At 40.7% G+C, this 15294-nt stretch overlaps 1 protein-coding gene across 3 annotated transcripts in view; it reads right to left on the reverse strand.

Moving 5' to 3' along the window:
• Nucleotides 1-255: 255 nt before the first annotated feature.
• Nucleotides 256-15294, reverse strand: part of EPS15L1 (epidermal growth factor receptor pathway substrate 15 like 1) — a 33528-nt gene continuing 18489 nt past the window's right edge. For all 3 annotated transcript variants that reach the window (XM_048927442.1, XM_048927441.1, XM_048927443.1), the window contains 2 exons: nucleotides 7541-7746; nucleotides 256-3196 (listed from right to left, as the gene is read on the reverse strand). In XM_048927442.1, coding sequence (XP_048783399.1) covers nucleotides 3050-3196; nucleotides 7541-7746 — 353 coding nt within the window. In that variant the 3' untranslated portion in view covers nucleotides 256-3049. The remainder of the gene's footprint in view (nucleotides 3197-7540; nucleotides 7747-15294) is intronic.

The raw sequence follows: 15294 nt of genomic DNA on the forward strand, positions 1-15294 counted from the left end.
ATCTCATCTGTGTTTCTGTACAGATTTCATTTGTGTCCATCTCTCTATAGAGAATACATACACACAAATGTTAATATATAGAATATATATGCATATTCTACATATCCACTGTATATACACATTTTATGTACAGCACAAGTAACTATATACTAGGCATAGTATGCGGGCATGTATAGTATATACACACACTATTATTACATTATACATTATATATATACACACTAATAATATGGATCTCAAAATGTACACTGTATATGCATTGTGTATACTCACATTTTATTTATCTTGCATTGTTGCATCTGCCCAAATAGCAAAAGGCCTATTTGTGCTTCAAATTTCACCGTTCTGGAGGAAGAATGAGATCAATGTCTTGCCATAAAAGCTTTTGGCTTAGCAAATCAAGTGCAGTTATGATACAAAATGCTCAGTTACAGGCGAAAGGGAAGAACGTGGGAAATCATCTTTTCTACGTGGAAAACTGTATTAAATACACCACAGGGAGAAATCACAGCTATGTTTTCCTCTACTTCAGTGTCTCAAATTTTGTGTAAAAAGCGTTTCAGTAAAGTGAAGGCAACAAGATCTTACAGTGCAGGGGGGACACATTCTGTCCTTGCTAATTTGCTAGATCTTCTGTTGCTTATTGAAGCAAATATGAAGAATGAGTCCATAAGGAAACAGGAAAATGAGCAATTAGTTCTAATGCTGTGTGGAATGCTAGATTAATTCACATTTCTGCCTTCCTGCTCAGCAACTTGAAAACACCGATCCCTGCCTGAGAAGCATTATAAATGCCAATATTTCTGAGCACTGACAAAGCAGCAGAGTCTCGTTATGGTACATAACACAGACAATGAATCAAGCTGTTCGGCTCATCCACCCTGTCCCACTGGAGTGACATCATCCGAGGAGTATCCAAAAGTGGTTTTCCTTTCTGTAATGGCACTGCATACAAACAGGGTTTTATTACAGCAGAAGAGACACTACAAAGACTCATGCCCAAAAGAAAATGAAAAGGAGACTCTCACTCATGAATACAATTTGTTTAACTTCACTGAGATTCCTACACTGCAGTCATTCAATTAAGAAAATTATTCTTTCACAGCAAGTTTGATCTCATGTTAGCTACAGACAGACCAAGTTCGCTTTCAGAGACTTGAAGTCCTGTAAACCATCAGAAAAGAGGATGCCTTGATGTTTTAATACGTTTGATCATTTAATCTGATATACTACAAAGAAAAATGAGAAGGGATCTCAAATCAGACTCTGTAAGATTAGAAATCCCACTGCGCTCACACGGGTTCACTCAAAGAAGTACTGAAGTCGTCCTGTGGCTGTTTTGGTACTGCAGAGCATCGTCTCCCTTCCTGAGGCAAATTAAAGGTTCAGTTTGCAGCACAGGAGACAAAGCACTGCGACTGCCAACTCTGCACACCAAGATGGGCTTTCAGTCTGATGCACTGCTGCAGGTGTAAGGGAATGGATCTGCACGTTGTGGATGCACACAAACATGCACTCAGCCCTTCGCACCTCAGACAACCAACGCTCAGAACCACCAGTAAGATTAATAATTAATAATCCAATCTGATTATCTCTGTGAAGGAAAGCATCCAGAATAAGGCAGTTACAACAGAACGGGGAAAGACTGCCTTCGTTCAGTAAGCAGGCACTGTCATTGTGTTAGGAAAAATGAAAGGAAGGAAGCGAGGGCAGAAAAATGTAACTGCACCAATGAGGGTGAAGGAACAGCACATCTTCCAGAGAACGTTACAAGAGAAAGGCTGCATCAGGAAGAACAAAGAGCATCGAGCGCCTGCCTTCTGCACTGTTAGACATGGAGGCCAAGGTGAAGACAACTGAAGCCTCAGAATTCCTGTGGTGACCAGAAAAGGCATTTTAGTAAGCAAATAATTCACAGATTTATCGTAAGGACTTATTTAAATCAGACACAGAAAATACATTGCTGCCCTTACCAGGAGGAAGCACTCAGTACCTCAGCCACACTTTAAAGCCAATCCAGACTACAGGACTTCCACAAGTTATGCATGAATGTGTTGCAAGTAACATCCGTTTGAGCCTGGCCTTATCACAGCTAAGCAATATTTGATCTGTAACCCCATAAATAAGACAGGTGGAATTCAAGGAACAGAGGTAGAGGCTCTCACACACATCAGAGGGATGGCAGATTTGCTCTGGCAAATGGAGCCAACCTACGATGAGCTGCAGGGCAGAACTCAGCTGGAGCTTGCTGAGCATTCAGTTGTTTGATTCTATATGAAAGAAGCACTCAAACCTTTACCACAGTCCGTAATCACATCTGCATATGAGATAAAGCAAGATTTTACCTGGTCACTCAATTGCCAGCCCATCACTTCTCCAACTTACTACAACAATTAAGTCCATCTTTTACAATGTCACCTACAATTAAAATCCAATGCAAACAAGTGTTTAAATAAGAAAACCTCCTAAATCACAGAGTTCTTAAATTTGGAGCACTTGATACTATCTATATTGGTATCCATTATATATAAATCGCCAGATTCTTTCAGAAAGGCCATATATCCGGGATAAAAAGGGACCACCTAATAATGAATTTGTGCTGAAGACGTTGACATAGATAACGCGCTCATCAGCCTACCAGGAATAATTAAATAAACTCAGCAAGTGAAAGCTAATTCTATAAATATCTTCTTATCACCTTTTCTTTGAAATTTGTACTGCAGCCTCCAAAACCAGTCAGGTAATAAGTCAGATTCACAAGGTGCAGTTTACTATATGCAACGTTGTCTTCAAGACAAAGAAACTTTGTTTTCAGTATCTTAAGATCCTGTTAAGTTCCTTACAAGCAGTAATTTTACCTAGAACATATAATACAGTATTTCCTGCATTTCACGCCCTGGAAAAGCCGCGCAGAGCCCAGCTGCATCGAACCAGGCAGTCCTGTATGGAGTTGAAGTGACTAGAATTATTTTCACAACAGAACAGGAGTTGAGGATCTTTTGAAGCCGCGTTTAAAGGTTCCCCTCGGCCAGGGAGGAGCGCAGCAGCCCTACGAGCTCGGCATGTCGGCCTTACTGAGCGCAATGGCCAGCTCCAGGTCTTCTTGCTCCTGTCTCCGCAGCCGAGCCAGTCTTTCTTGCTCTGCTTTTTCACTCTCACGCTTTGCCCAAGCCAGCTGCTGCTCTTCATTTCCAAACTAAAAAACGAAAATGGAAAACGAATTAATAAATTCAGCAGAAAAGCCGGAGGAAATTATCTAAGAAATACTATGAATCAAACTCATTAAGTATGTGAATCAAGTTCCGAGCTGTCTTAGGCAATCCTTCTGGACCAAGACAAAAATCCCCTCACCGCTCTCCTCTCTTTATCCTTTCCTTCTTCTCCTCAACTTCTTCCTCCTCTCCCCACAGATCAGACCCAGCCGTGCATCCTGCACCCCAAACCCCCCAGGTTACACTTCGGGAGCATCGCAACCCTCAGCCCCTCTTAAGAGAATTCCATTTGTTAGCTTTTAGATGGTCAAACCAAGAGCTATTTATTCTTGTGCAATTCCATTGCTTAATTGTAGCATTTCCTGCTGAGGGTGAGGGGCTTTAATCATGACTGTGGAGACTACTGATTGGGGAGGTTTCATCACTTAATCAGAAGTTACAAAAAGTGCTTCTGTAACTGTTCCTAAAACGCATGCAGAGTTCTTCCAGTAAGAAGCAATGTAAGAGAACCCACTTCACTTCAGCAGAAAACACTGAGGAAATAGAACACATTTGAACATTCAGCTTCCAATGCCTGAGCTTCCCCAAACGCTTTCAAATACACCACAACAAAACCACTCCAAGACGTGACGGCGTTTGCTGCTGAACATGCAGAAGTTTGGTTTGCTTCCATTTTCTGCATGACGTATTATACAAATACTGGCAATAATTCTGTAACTGAAATAATAATTTACATCTAAACTAATTGACAGTATCATTTCCTTTTGTTGAATTTGAGCATTTGCTGAAGAGGGTGAAGCCAGCAGAAGTGTTGGCAGAGCTGCACGTGAATATCAGCATTACATCCTGCTTCCAAAGCTTGCTTTTTAATGCCTTTTTCTGAACGTTCAGGAAAACTTTCTGTTTTTTAGGAACAGGAGGGGAGAGAAGGCCATGGAACGTGGTGGTTTAATTTCAGCTGAAAATATACTGCAAGAATTGCCCAGGGGTCCACAGCACCATAACTGAACACAGCGATGCACCACTGCTCCTTCCTGACCAACCTGCAGCACTGCACTGATTACAGCACAGCCTGAAGGAGCAGACCCACATCTCACTGCACACACCTCCAGGGCACCACTTTTCCATTCTGCACTGTATCTACAATACATAGTTTTAAATAAATGCTACTATCTGTATTTATAAGTCCAATTCTCATTTACTCTACTTAAATTATGCTTTCTCTGGATGCTTCTGGATGCTCAGTTCCTCACTTTATGAGTAAAATCAAGATGATTTGATGAGAAACAAAAAAAAAAAGAGGACTAATTAAGCACTTCTCTTCAAACGATGCTTCAGCTTTCAGTGCCATGGGAGTGCATGTGAGGAGCTTTCCATTCAATGCTACTGACATCCTATGAACGTCCCACACACCTGCAGTGATATTTCACTTTGAAAGATATCCACCCTACTGTCAGCTCTCATTTAAGTACGTTCAGGGAAAGGTAAGATTCTGGTGCTCACTAAGATTTTAAGTAGACGTTCCTCAACATACAGTGCAGAGAGACTCCAATGGAAGCAGGACTTCTCCATATATCCCACAGACTCAAAAAGAATATCCTACAGCTGGAATGACTGAGAGTGACAGTTACTCTTTCCCAGAAATGCAATAAACTTTGGTCAAACTCCCCTTGGGTGTCTTATTAATATGTACATTTTTCAATAATGGTGAGAACAGCTGTATCCCTGCAGCTTGCATCTTTGGATAGGTCTTCCAAGGATCTGACAGTACAATCTCTGACTTGTTTACAATGCACAGCTTCTATTTCCACGGGTAAAAGGGGCTGAGTAAAAGCTGGCCATGCCTTATCGCAGAGTTAATGCGAATTCAAATGCTCAGGGGCGTAATGCTGGCCATCAGATGGTGAGCTGGTTTACACAACTCCTCCCGGCCTCTGACCCGTGCACAGATGGCTCATAAAGAGCCCACAGAACTCAGTGACATGTCACTTTAGGTAACTTCCTTTTTGTTTTTGCATAAGTCCAGGTTTCAAGTCTAAAACCATGCAACACAGCTCTCCTTTCATAAAAACTATTGGTTTTTTTTTTGCAGAAGTACAGTCAGACCCAATGCATGAATGAGGAAAACAGCAGACTTTGGCAAAACTAATAGAATACACACAAAAAGCTACAGCTGTTTGTCTGCTAAATTACCAGATCGCATCATGAGAAAAGAAAAATAGTTTGCTTCTAAATGCTGTGGTTTTTTGCAAATTTAATTGCTTTCTGCAGGCTGATGGATTGGTTTTTCTTGTTGATCTGTAAATTGAAGCTGGAACATAGAAACACCTGAAATACAAGCTACCAAAATACTTCAGTTTGCTCCAAAGAGTTGTATTTAGTGTCAGTGGAAAAGCTAAGGATGCAATGAGAACATCCTTAAATGGTGCGTGCCATGGCCAACTAATTATTTCTTTACAACAATAAAGAATTCCAAATCACAGCCAGGTTATTCCATCACTCAAACCAACATGGCACTGTTCTCAGGTTCCACAGATTTGAACTGTGCGTCAGAACACTTTCTGTAAGGAAAATGGCAAAGTTTCCCAAGGAACAGTTGAAGACAAGCAGAATACTCTTCCTGACTGCAAGGTAACGAGCAGCAATTGTAGCACCACAATCATGTGCAAGGCAAAGAAAAATAAGCACCAAAAAGATGAGGGAAGCTGTCCCATTCAGTTAACTCCTTTTATAACAGTAGAGAGCCGCTCACAGAATCACTCACTTTTTAGTTTTATTGGATGAGGTCCCACCTAACAGTAAGGGGCTGCTACTCCTGAGCTCACTTCTACCTTTCCTCATCTTTTAGTTAATCTCCTCTCCTGGAAACTTGATGGCACAGAGAATTAAGTGCTAGAGCACCTATTGGGAGGGGGATCACCCGCTGTGGTTAATTGTTCAGCACCTTCCATTAGTGTAAGCCACACTTTTAACATAAGAAATGCAGTCTGTAAGTAAGACAATAGCTGGGAAACAGTGATTCCATTTCATTCCTTGTCTCTCTTTCAAGGAGGAAGCTAGGTGGTGGTCAAGAAATTTCAGATAAAGCAAGTTTTGCGTCTTATTTTTATTAAAAATGTCACCATTTTGTATACAATCACAGAACTTAACTGTGCATGAAATTCAACAGGCTAAGACTAACTGTGGTAAAGCATACAGAGTATCTTCAACTTGGACATCTTCGGTATCACAGATAAATTAAAGCACTGAGGCCAGCTAAACGTATGCACAGGTGACCTCAACTGACAATATCACATAGGAAAGTGATACACATTTACTATTAGCTAATAATCAGGGGAAAACATTAAAAAACAAGCAACCTGAAAGGTTCAGCTTAAAGATCTCCACTCGCTGAGCACCAAACTGCGCCCATCGGGAACAGATCAAACTGGCAATTTCACTGCATGGCAACGTGACAGAACAGAAACACATGAAAGAAGGAAGAAACCTGATGCTGCGAATGGAACAGATTTCTACCTACTTGTGGAAGCAGGAAGAACCAGGCTACTACTATATTTACAGTGATTTCCAATTCAGTAACACAAGTGCCAGCACGGAAACCAAAAGCAGGCTCTCAGGAACCCGGACTTTTTACGACTGGGTTCTTGGCTTCACTTCCAAACCTTCAGATACTGCTTTTTGGATTGCAATATGGAAGCTTCTGCGTTGGTTCTACGTAACAACTCTGTCTTCTTTGTCTAACAAGGGCTTTTCTACAATACCATTCATAGGAACAAAATGCAACAGCTAAATTTGCAGTCTCTGTCTTGTATATATATCCTTACGATCACATTGCATTGTACACAGCAAACATTGTGACAGGATTGTCAGGGTTTTTTCATAACAAATACAAATACTCCAGGGAACCTTTCCCTTTAAGGATTCACTTCTCAGGATATGGTGAGATTGCTGTATAAATGTCTTCAGCAATTATTTCTGAATCTGTACATCATTGGCTCCCAAAAGTCAATTTACAAAATAGCCTCCATGCAACAAAAACAATACACAGATTCTGCTACAAAGAGTTTGTGAGCAAAGGCACACTGTACTAAAATAATTTAAATGCAAGTAAATCCTTCAAAATTTAGTATGGAACTCAATTTTTTTTTTTTTATTGAAATAATGCCTTTTTATTACAGACGTATTAATACAAAAACAGCGAGGACAGCATGAAGGTACTAAGAGACAGAAGCCAGTGAACAGTAGGTTTGCAGTTAAAACAAAAACCCAATAGATTGCTGCAAGCAGAGCAGAAAGTGGTTTGCTCAGAGACAATGAACTTAACTTACAGAGCTGAAGTCTGCAAACCCCAAGGAAGAGTCTTTAGAAGTTTTACTTGAAGAGGAGGGAGCAAATGGATCTTTTCCACTAAATGGGTCCCCAAACCCCTTTTTACTCTGAAACGGGTCACTGCTGTCAGCCCCAAATGGCTGGAATGGATCATGGGGCTTGGGAAAATCTGAAGACCCAAGGTGGCTGACAGGAGTGCTTTTACCTGGAAAGTTCAGGAAAAAAAAAAGGAGAAAAAGAGAAGTTACTTACCACGGACAATGCAAATCCCTTAAATAGGAAACTGCTGAGATGCACTTTAGTATCATCCACTCTTCCTGGGTGCTTTAAAACTTAACCAAATCCAACAGTACTCATTTCTCAGTGCAATTCATCTCTGACAGCTGTTTTATTTTATCAGATTTACCTTTCTTACAAGTGCAATATTAATTCCATCGAGATTTTAAACGATAAAACCCAACATGAAGACACCTGATCAGAAGAACTCAACAAGCACGACTTCAGTTCATTTTCCAAGAACAGAGACATTTCAGTTTGTTTGGGACTATATAAAAGGCAGAACACATGGACATTTATATCACTAAAATAATTAAGTAATTATTTTAAGTAGTAGTGTTAAGTAGAACTAAACAGTAACTTGTCTGTGACTGTACAGAATGTAAGTGCTGGTTTTTTTCCTGGAACTGGCTCATACTTCTACAGCTGCTTACAACAGAAAAGAGTGCAATAAAGAAATCACCTTGTTGGGGGGTGCCTGCTGTGCAACCCACTTTTTGTAGGCGATTTCTTGTTCATACACCCCCATAATGGGAACTGCTGTGTGTGCTTCATCTTCAGGACAGATCACTAGACTAAATGTTACTGTGAATACTGCTGTGACTGCTATAATACAGAAAAAAAATCATTTCATGTCCTCACTGTCATTTTCTTCAGTTTTTGAGCGTTGAAAAATAAAGCACAGTTTTAATTTTGTGATTCTAAGGAAGAACTTGAACAGGGCAACCTCTGTAAAATCAAGATTATTTGTTGCAGAGAAACAAAGGGCAGTGCCCATGCTGAATAAGCCAACCTGAGCACTCGTGAGCCCTCAATGAGCCCTCTTTCATTCTCTCTCTGTTGCTTATAGCTTGTTTGATCCTGCAGAGCTCAGGCTGTGAGGCTAGCAGAAGTTTGTTTGGCTAGATGCTCAGTTAGATTTCAAATCTACTAACTTACTAGCCACAGATTGGTAGCAGTGACAAGAGAGTTCTCTTTCTTACAGCACATCGTTGCAGGCTGACCCCAGATGTGAATCCCCCAGTGCAGTGAGGATACATTTTAAAAAGATTTCTGTATTTTCACGTGGGTTAAATATTTCTATAAGGTAAAGCAAGAATGCCAACATCACATTAAAACGTCACCAACTGAACAGAAGGACTTGGGTAAAGCTGTGATACTGCAAAATACACTGCAGGTAGTAACTAACAGCAATTAATATACTCTGAAAAATACCGTTTAACATTTTTGAGGGATGGCAATACGAAAGCACAGGCAAACAGTTGTAACCCTTACTTGTTTGATTTTTCTGCTAATAGTTTCAGGGGAAAAAAGTTCAGAAAAAAGCAAAACAGGTCCTATTCTGAAACCACAGCAGTTTCAGCAGTTACCCAAGTGGTGCACCCAAACCACACCGAGGGCTCACTTCAGCAAAAAGAGATGATGAACAAAATGGTTTACCACAGCAAATGCTGTTCACTTGTAGTGAACTCCACCCATGCAAAGGGTTTATCTAATTTCATACCCAAGAGCAAAATTTAGGGCTGAGATCTACAGTTCAAGGCAAACAATTTCTCACCAGTAGAACGCAATTAGAGAACTTCACTCACTGAACAACAAGATATGGACAGTGCAGCCATTAAATACAGTTCTCACTGTGTCCCACGTGTCGAGGATGATCCCAGCGTTCTGTTTGGAAGAGGAGCTGGCTGCACACAGTGCATCACACACACTGCCAGGCCAACGGGGCAGAGCTGCCGCTGCGTTCTTCCAGCTCTGTGCACAGCGCTCCTTTCCAAGCAGTGCTCCAACATGACAGATCTGCCTCAGCAAGTCAGAGCCACGCTCTGTAGGACTCACAGTGACAGTGAGCAAAGCCCAGTCCTGCAGTCACGCCAGACAATCAATGCCAGGTTCCTCACCCATCTGTGAGTGCTGGAGGTGTTACTCTGCAAAAGTTCAGAGGCTGAGAGGTGCCTCCCCCGCATCTCTCCTCGGCACTCCACCAGACCTATCTACATTCCCATCTTACTCAGCACACTTCTCAACACGCTGCTAAGCTCTTCACCGGTGCAGAACAAAACCTCCATGAACTGTGAGCTTTAAGAACTTACAGAAAAGTATTGCTGCCCTCAAATTGTTCTGAAAATTACATTAAAACCAATTTTCTGCAGAATACTCAAAGCCTTTGTCCTCAACGAGGGCTATTTCTTCACTGTGTTTCAAACTCAACTTTCTGTTCACACAAATTCACAATATATATTTTTAGTAACAGAAGTAAGATTTTTTCCTATGCAAAACCCCCCCAAAGTGTTTTTGCTTAGTATTTGCAAAACTCTCCCCCCTGCTAGGCAGCAATCCTGCATATCTCAGCTTAGGAGAAATGATCTTACAACTTCTGGAAAGAGAGGTTTGAAGAAAAATCATTATATATTAACGATCTGTTCTGAAACAGCCTCTAAACAACGTGCTTCAACAATCGGTACTGAAATATCTTTATTGTGAGAGATCAGCACAAACAGAATCAAAGCGTGAATGGAATTTTTAGTTTGTGGCTGGGGCAGGTGCTCCACCTATGAGTCATTTGTCCTAAACAACACGGGATGCTTTTATTCTAACACAACTGTCAGGTCCTCTAGAAGGCACGAAAACAAAAGTTTCCCTGTTGCTCACAAACTCTGAGGCTGAATTTTTCACAGCCAGCTGCAGATGAGGAAAAAATAAAGGTGTATGGGCAGCTCGTGGGTAACCTTGGGGACTGAGGAGCTCTACGGAAACAGGTGTGCAGGGCCACTCAGAAACAACATGCAATGCGTAACAGAACTCTGTGCTCCCCTTCAGACCAAAGGTGATCCATGACTCCAGTATGCCCATGCAATTTAAAATAAAAGTTAAAATGCGAGGGATTTTCTTCCTCCTGGTACAACTAAATGCTTAACTGATTTCTTTCATTTGTTTCTAACTCCTGATTAAATCTATTGTATCTGGCATGGCTTCCTTCTCCTTACACTTAATGCACTGCAAACATACAGAAAATTTCTATGCAAATTCATATACTGGGAATGTAGCACATGATGCAGGTCAAAAAGTGCCCACAAATATGTGATGTGCTTAGCACCATCTGCTCACAAGATAAGATTTTCTTTTAAGAAACGCAGCCAGTAAATGCACACAAAGCATCCAGGCTTTGTTTTGCAAGTTCTTTTAAACTGAGATACTGAACAAACAGTGCAGACTGCATTTCGTGTAGCTCAGCCACAGAGGACACAGTGCAGGCACACAAAGACACTGAGATGTGCAACCCAGAAAGCAGCAAAGATCTCAGCCCTTTTTCTTCCTCAGTGCTGTTAATAAGAAGTCCACATAGATGTGAACTGACAGTGCTTTCATGCTGCTTTAAGGATGAAAAATAAGTCTAAAACTGTAAAACCAGTCAAACCATAAAATGCCTGAAGTTTAGAGAACTGACACATAAAAAAACCTATATTTACAATTGACATAAAGGAGGAGGAAGCATCAAATACAAAGGAAGGCAGCAGTGGCACAGGGCTGCACAAACATTGCTGCTGCACTGCCTCTCCACCCTGTGCACTGAGCATGCACACACAGCTGCAGGGCATCCAGCATCATTCAGGGCTGCACATGGTGTAAACCTATTTGAAAGCTTCCAGTTAGACAACTGCAGTCCAAGCAAGCCTGGAAGTTGTGCACATCTCCCATCTGGGTATCTGCTCACTACAGAATCCACTCACCAAAGCTCTGAAGTCAAACTGCCTTCAGGCTATTTTCTTCCAGTATTTTCTCTCAGTCATGATCACTCAGTGGGCAGATGAATGTTAAATTTACCTTCTGAGGCTTACAAGCAGTATACTTGCTTCCAATCCAAGCTCCTTCTGGACTAATAACCTTCTATGGCAACTACACTTGTGAGGAGAGGGTGAAGCATCCTCACCCCAAGCTAGGGACTTGTTTCTGTAGATGACGGATTGCTGCATGCATCGCAGCTGTCAGTTTTCACAGTACTCAATAGTTCTTAATGGACCTTAACTAGACCTTAGAGGCTACCACCCCTTTTCAGCAGATTTAGATACCATTTCTTTTTACATGGGACTCCACACAAGTGGGGCATCTCTGAAGGATGAGAACCATACTCACTAATTTAAGCAAGGCTGGTTTGGCCCCTTTTCCATCCTCTCAACATTTTTTGCAATATTTTGACATTTTGAAAGCACTACCTGTCATAAAACCCATGTGAGAATGGAATCGAAGCCCTTAACTCAAAGGCAGAGGTGTTAACCACTAACCTCTGAAATGCCAACCTATAAATTCATTTTCCATAATACCTCAGAGCTACAGCGAATAAATGGATCAAAAAACAAAGCCCAAGTTCTTTGATGAAGGACTGCGTGCAGCCTGGGATAACAGCCTCCAGTGTAATTTACTTTAATACCTGAACTTCAAATGGCAGGAAGATAAACTACACATCCCTTTTTTACATGGAATGAATGTAATGCTCAGTCCTTTGAATTCCCAATTCTGATGTTTTTCTGCTATTTATCTTTTGGTATCCCAGAGGAAAACTTAATTCCCTCAAGTACATACTCAATGAAGTACTCAGTTATTAATACAATACCAACCATCTCTGTTAGCCACTGATATTCAATCTGTACAAAATAAATTGTAAAATGTACACAGACTGAAAAAAGCCAGACTGATCAAAACAACCCTTTTTATCAAATAACAATTTCAAGAAGAAAACAGACCGAAATCACAAAGCACGCCTTCCTGCTCGTGTTTAGGACTTCATATTCTTTCAAGGTTAAAAAGGTCAAAACCACTATAAGCGGGCAATAAAAATTTAGAAGAGGTTGAAGGTTACACACTGGTTAGTGGTGAAGGTTCTTCCACTAATATCACTGGTTAACAGTACTGTTATAACCGCAATGTGGAATGCATGGTGCTGCATTTAAAGGAAGTGGTAAGGGTGGGGCAAATGCACTGGGTCCCACGATCAAAGCACTAGAGCATTGAATTTTACTTATAACCCAATCACTGACACCCACACAGCAGCTTCCTGTACTTTAAAAAAAAAAGAAAAAAGAAAAAAAAAAAATCTGTTTCTCTCTTTTTGTAATCAACAACTTTTACCTAGAAACTAGTTAGCGGTGAGCTCTGACTGATTCCAATCTGCAGCTCAGGGCAGAAAACATAATTGTTAAACTGTGAGAACCTCCTAAGACCATTTCAACTGCCAGGTTTCAGTGCATCATCTCTTTCTGACTATTTAACCTTAATTACACAACAGTTCTACAAAGTCTGAAATCCAGTATGAGAAATATGTGAGCAGTGCAGGTTAATAAATGGAACCTTTACGACAGAAAATACATTTTCTAAATCTACACAACTTCAGTCAGTTTTTGTGACAGCATGAGAAAATAACTTGCATTGGGATTCAGATCCCTGTCACAGGGCACCTCTATTCAGTGTGTAAACACACACCATTATTTTTCTTAATACTAGTAATAATTAATCTTGCCTTGTTTTTCAATTAACAGGCGAAGGAGAAGAGGAATGCACTGCTCACTATGCAGAGCACAGTACTGCTTCAATCTGGATAACTTTTTTTTGTGCTTTTTGAGCATTACTAAAACTCAACATCAATAAATACTGGAAAACTTTCATTTTTCTCAGAAACAAACCCTTTGGTTTGTCCAGTACCACCTGGTGAACATCAAATTACTTCAGCCTGCTCCCAGCGGGGCTGTACTAAACCTAATGTCCATTAGGAACTTTGTGGACTGCAAATGCATTCCTGAAGAAAAAGAGCATGCACGTATTCCCCGGGTGACTTTTATTAGAACAGTCTGGTCAGAGCAGCTAAAGAGGTTTTTCTTTGCTGATCTCCTTCAGCCCAAGAAGAATCTTAAACCAGGTAAGGGACAGAGATACTGATTTTTCAAATCTGTGTATGTAACAAAGCAGTGTTGGAGCTGTGATGTACACCTGTACCCAGGCTCGTGGTTCTAAAATACCTCCCTTCCTTGTCATCTCCTTGTCTTCGTTTTTATACACTGATTTATACACTCCAACTCTCCTTAAAAGACTGTACTTCTGCTGGAAAGGCACAGAAGGGCATTTAATCAAAAAAACAAACGCATGAGATTTCTCTTGGACCAAAGATCAGTTTAAGACTGAGGAACATCTGAGATATCTTGAAGGCCTTGGTTCAAAAAAAGGGTGAAAAAGAAGGAAAGTGATTTATGAAGAACATAACTGTAAGCCTGAGATTCAGCCTAAGATACAGCTTTAAGGAAATACTCTCATGATTGTTATCCCCTCTCCTAACCTTAGTTTTTGAGAAGGGAAAGATACGGATCTCAAGGGTGTCTCAGCCATGCCACATAGCAAGTGCTTGCCTATCCTTTCTAGATAATAACCACAGACAGCTGCAAACAGAAGTATCTGCCAACAGCCATCAGATCACTGCTGCTTCTCAATGTCCAAGCTTTGAAAAAAACACCAACTACAGAAAAACAGCAAGAGAGGAAAAACAACCCATTTTTCAGTTTACAGGTTGGACTTTATATGCTGAAACGATTACCCACTGAAACTCTGCTGCTGACAAAGCTGCCCTAACTGAGAAGTTCTCTTAAGCACAGCAAGAAAAGCATCCCTAGAGCCCTTATTTGAGAGCAGCTAATCTGAACACACTTCTTTTGCAGGTTTGTGCAGGTATCCTTGGATGTGACCTCCATCAAGAGGCCAACAGAGGCTGTATCTGAAGCATCTCCCTGACCCTGTGCTCAGTTCCAGAAGTTTGCACCATTTTCATGAAGAAATAACAACTGAGGCACAACTCCATGTTTTCTGGGCAAAATACAGAGATATGGGCAAGGGAAACTATGGCATACCTTGGCCATGATCTGATAATCCAGAACAACCTGCAGTAGCTCCATATACAGATGAGACCATGTTTGTATGCCACATAAGCCTTACTGAACTATGAAAGTTGTTACCTTAGGAAGTTGTTACTTTAGGAAATCAAGCAACTTTTAATGCTCTGCAAAAACATCAATTAGTGGATTCTACTTGATTTTAGAGCATTGAGAACAAGTAAAGCTTTCTATCAGACCTCTATTGCACCTGACCTCACAAAAGACAAGCAAGCCTCACAAGTCATTTTCAAAAGCAAGAAGTTTTACAAAAGCAAGTATGAACTGGGAACAGAAATGCAACCTACAGATTTGGCTGCTAATAACTGGCATTTATTCATCCTTCAGCAAGATCTTTATCACATACTTTTTTTTTTTTTTTTTAATTAAACAGACCAATGAGGAAAGTAAGAAACAACGGAAGTTTCTTGTTGTTTTCTGAGCAGTGTTCCCATTTCTAACACACATTCGTGTGCTTCTATCTCCTGCTCAAATCGCAGTATATTACTATGAAATTTCTCATGCTTTAAGTAACCGCTGAAGATTGCTTTAGTGTGGAAGGAAGG

The sequence above is a fragment of the Lagopus muta genome, chromosome 26, assembly GCF_023343835.1.
Source record: "Lagopus muta isolate bLagMut1 chromosome 26, bLagMut1 primary, whole genome shotgun sequence".
Taxonomy (NCBI): Eukaryota; Metazoa; Chordata; class Aves; order Galliformes; family Phasianidae; genus Lagopus; species Lagopus muta.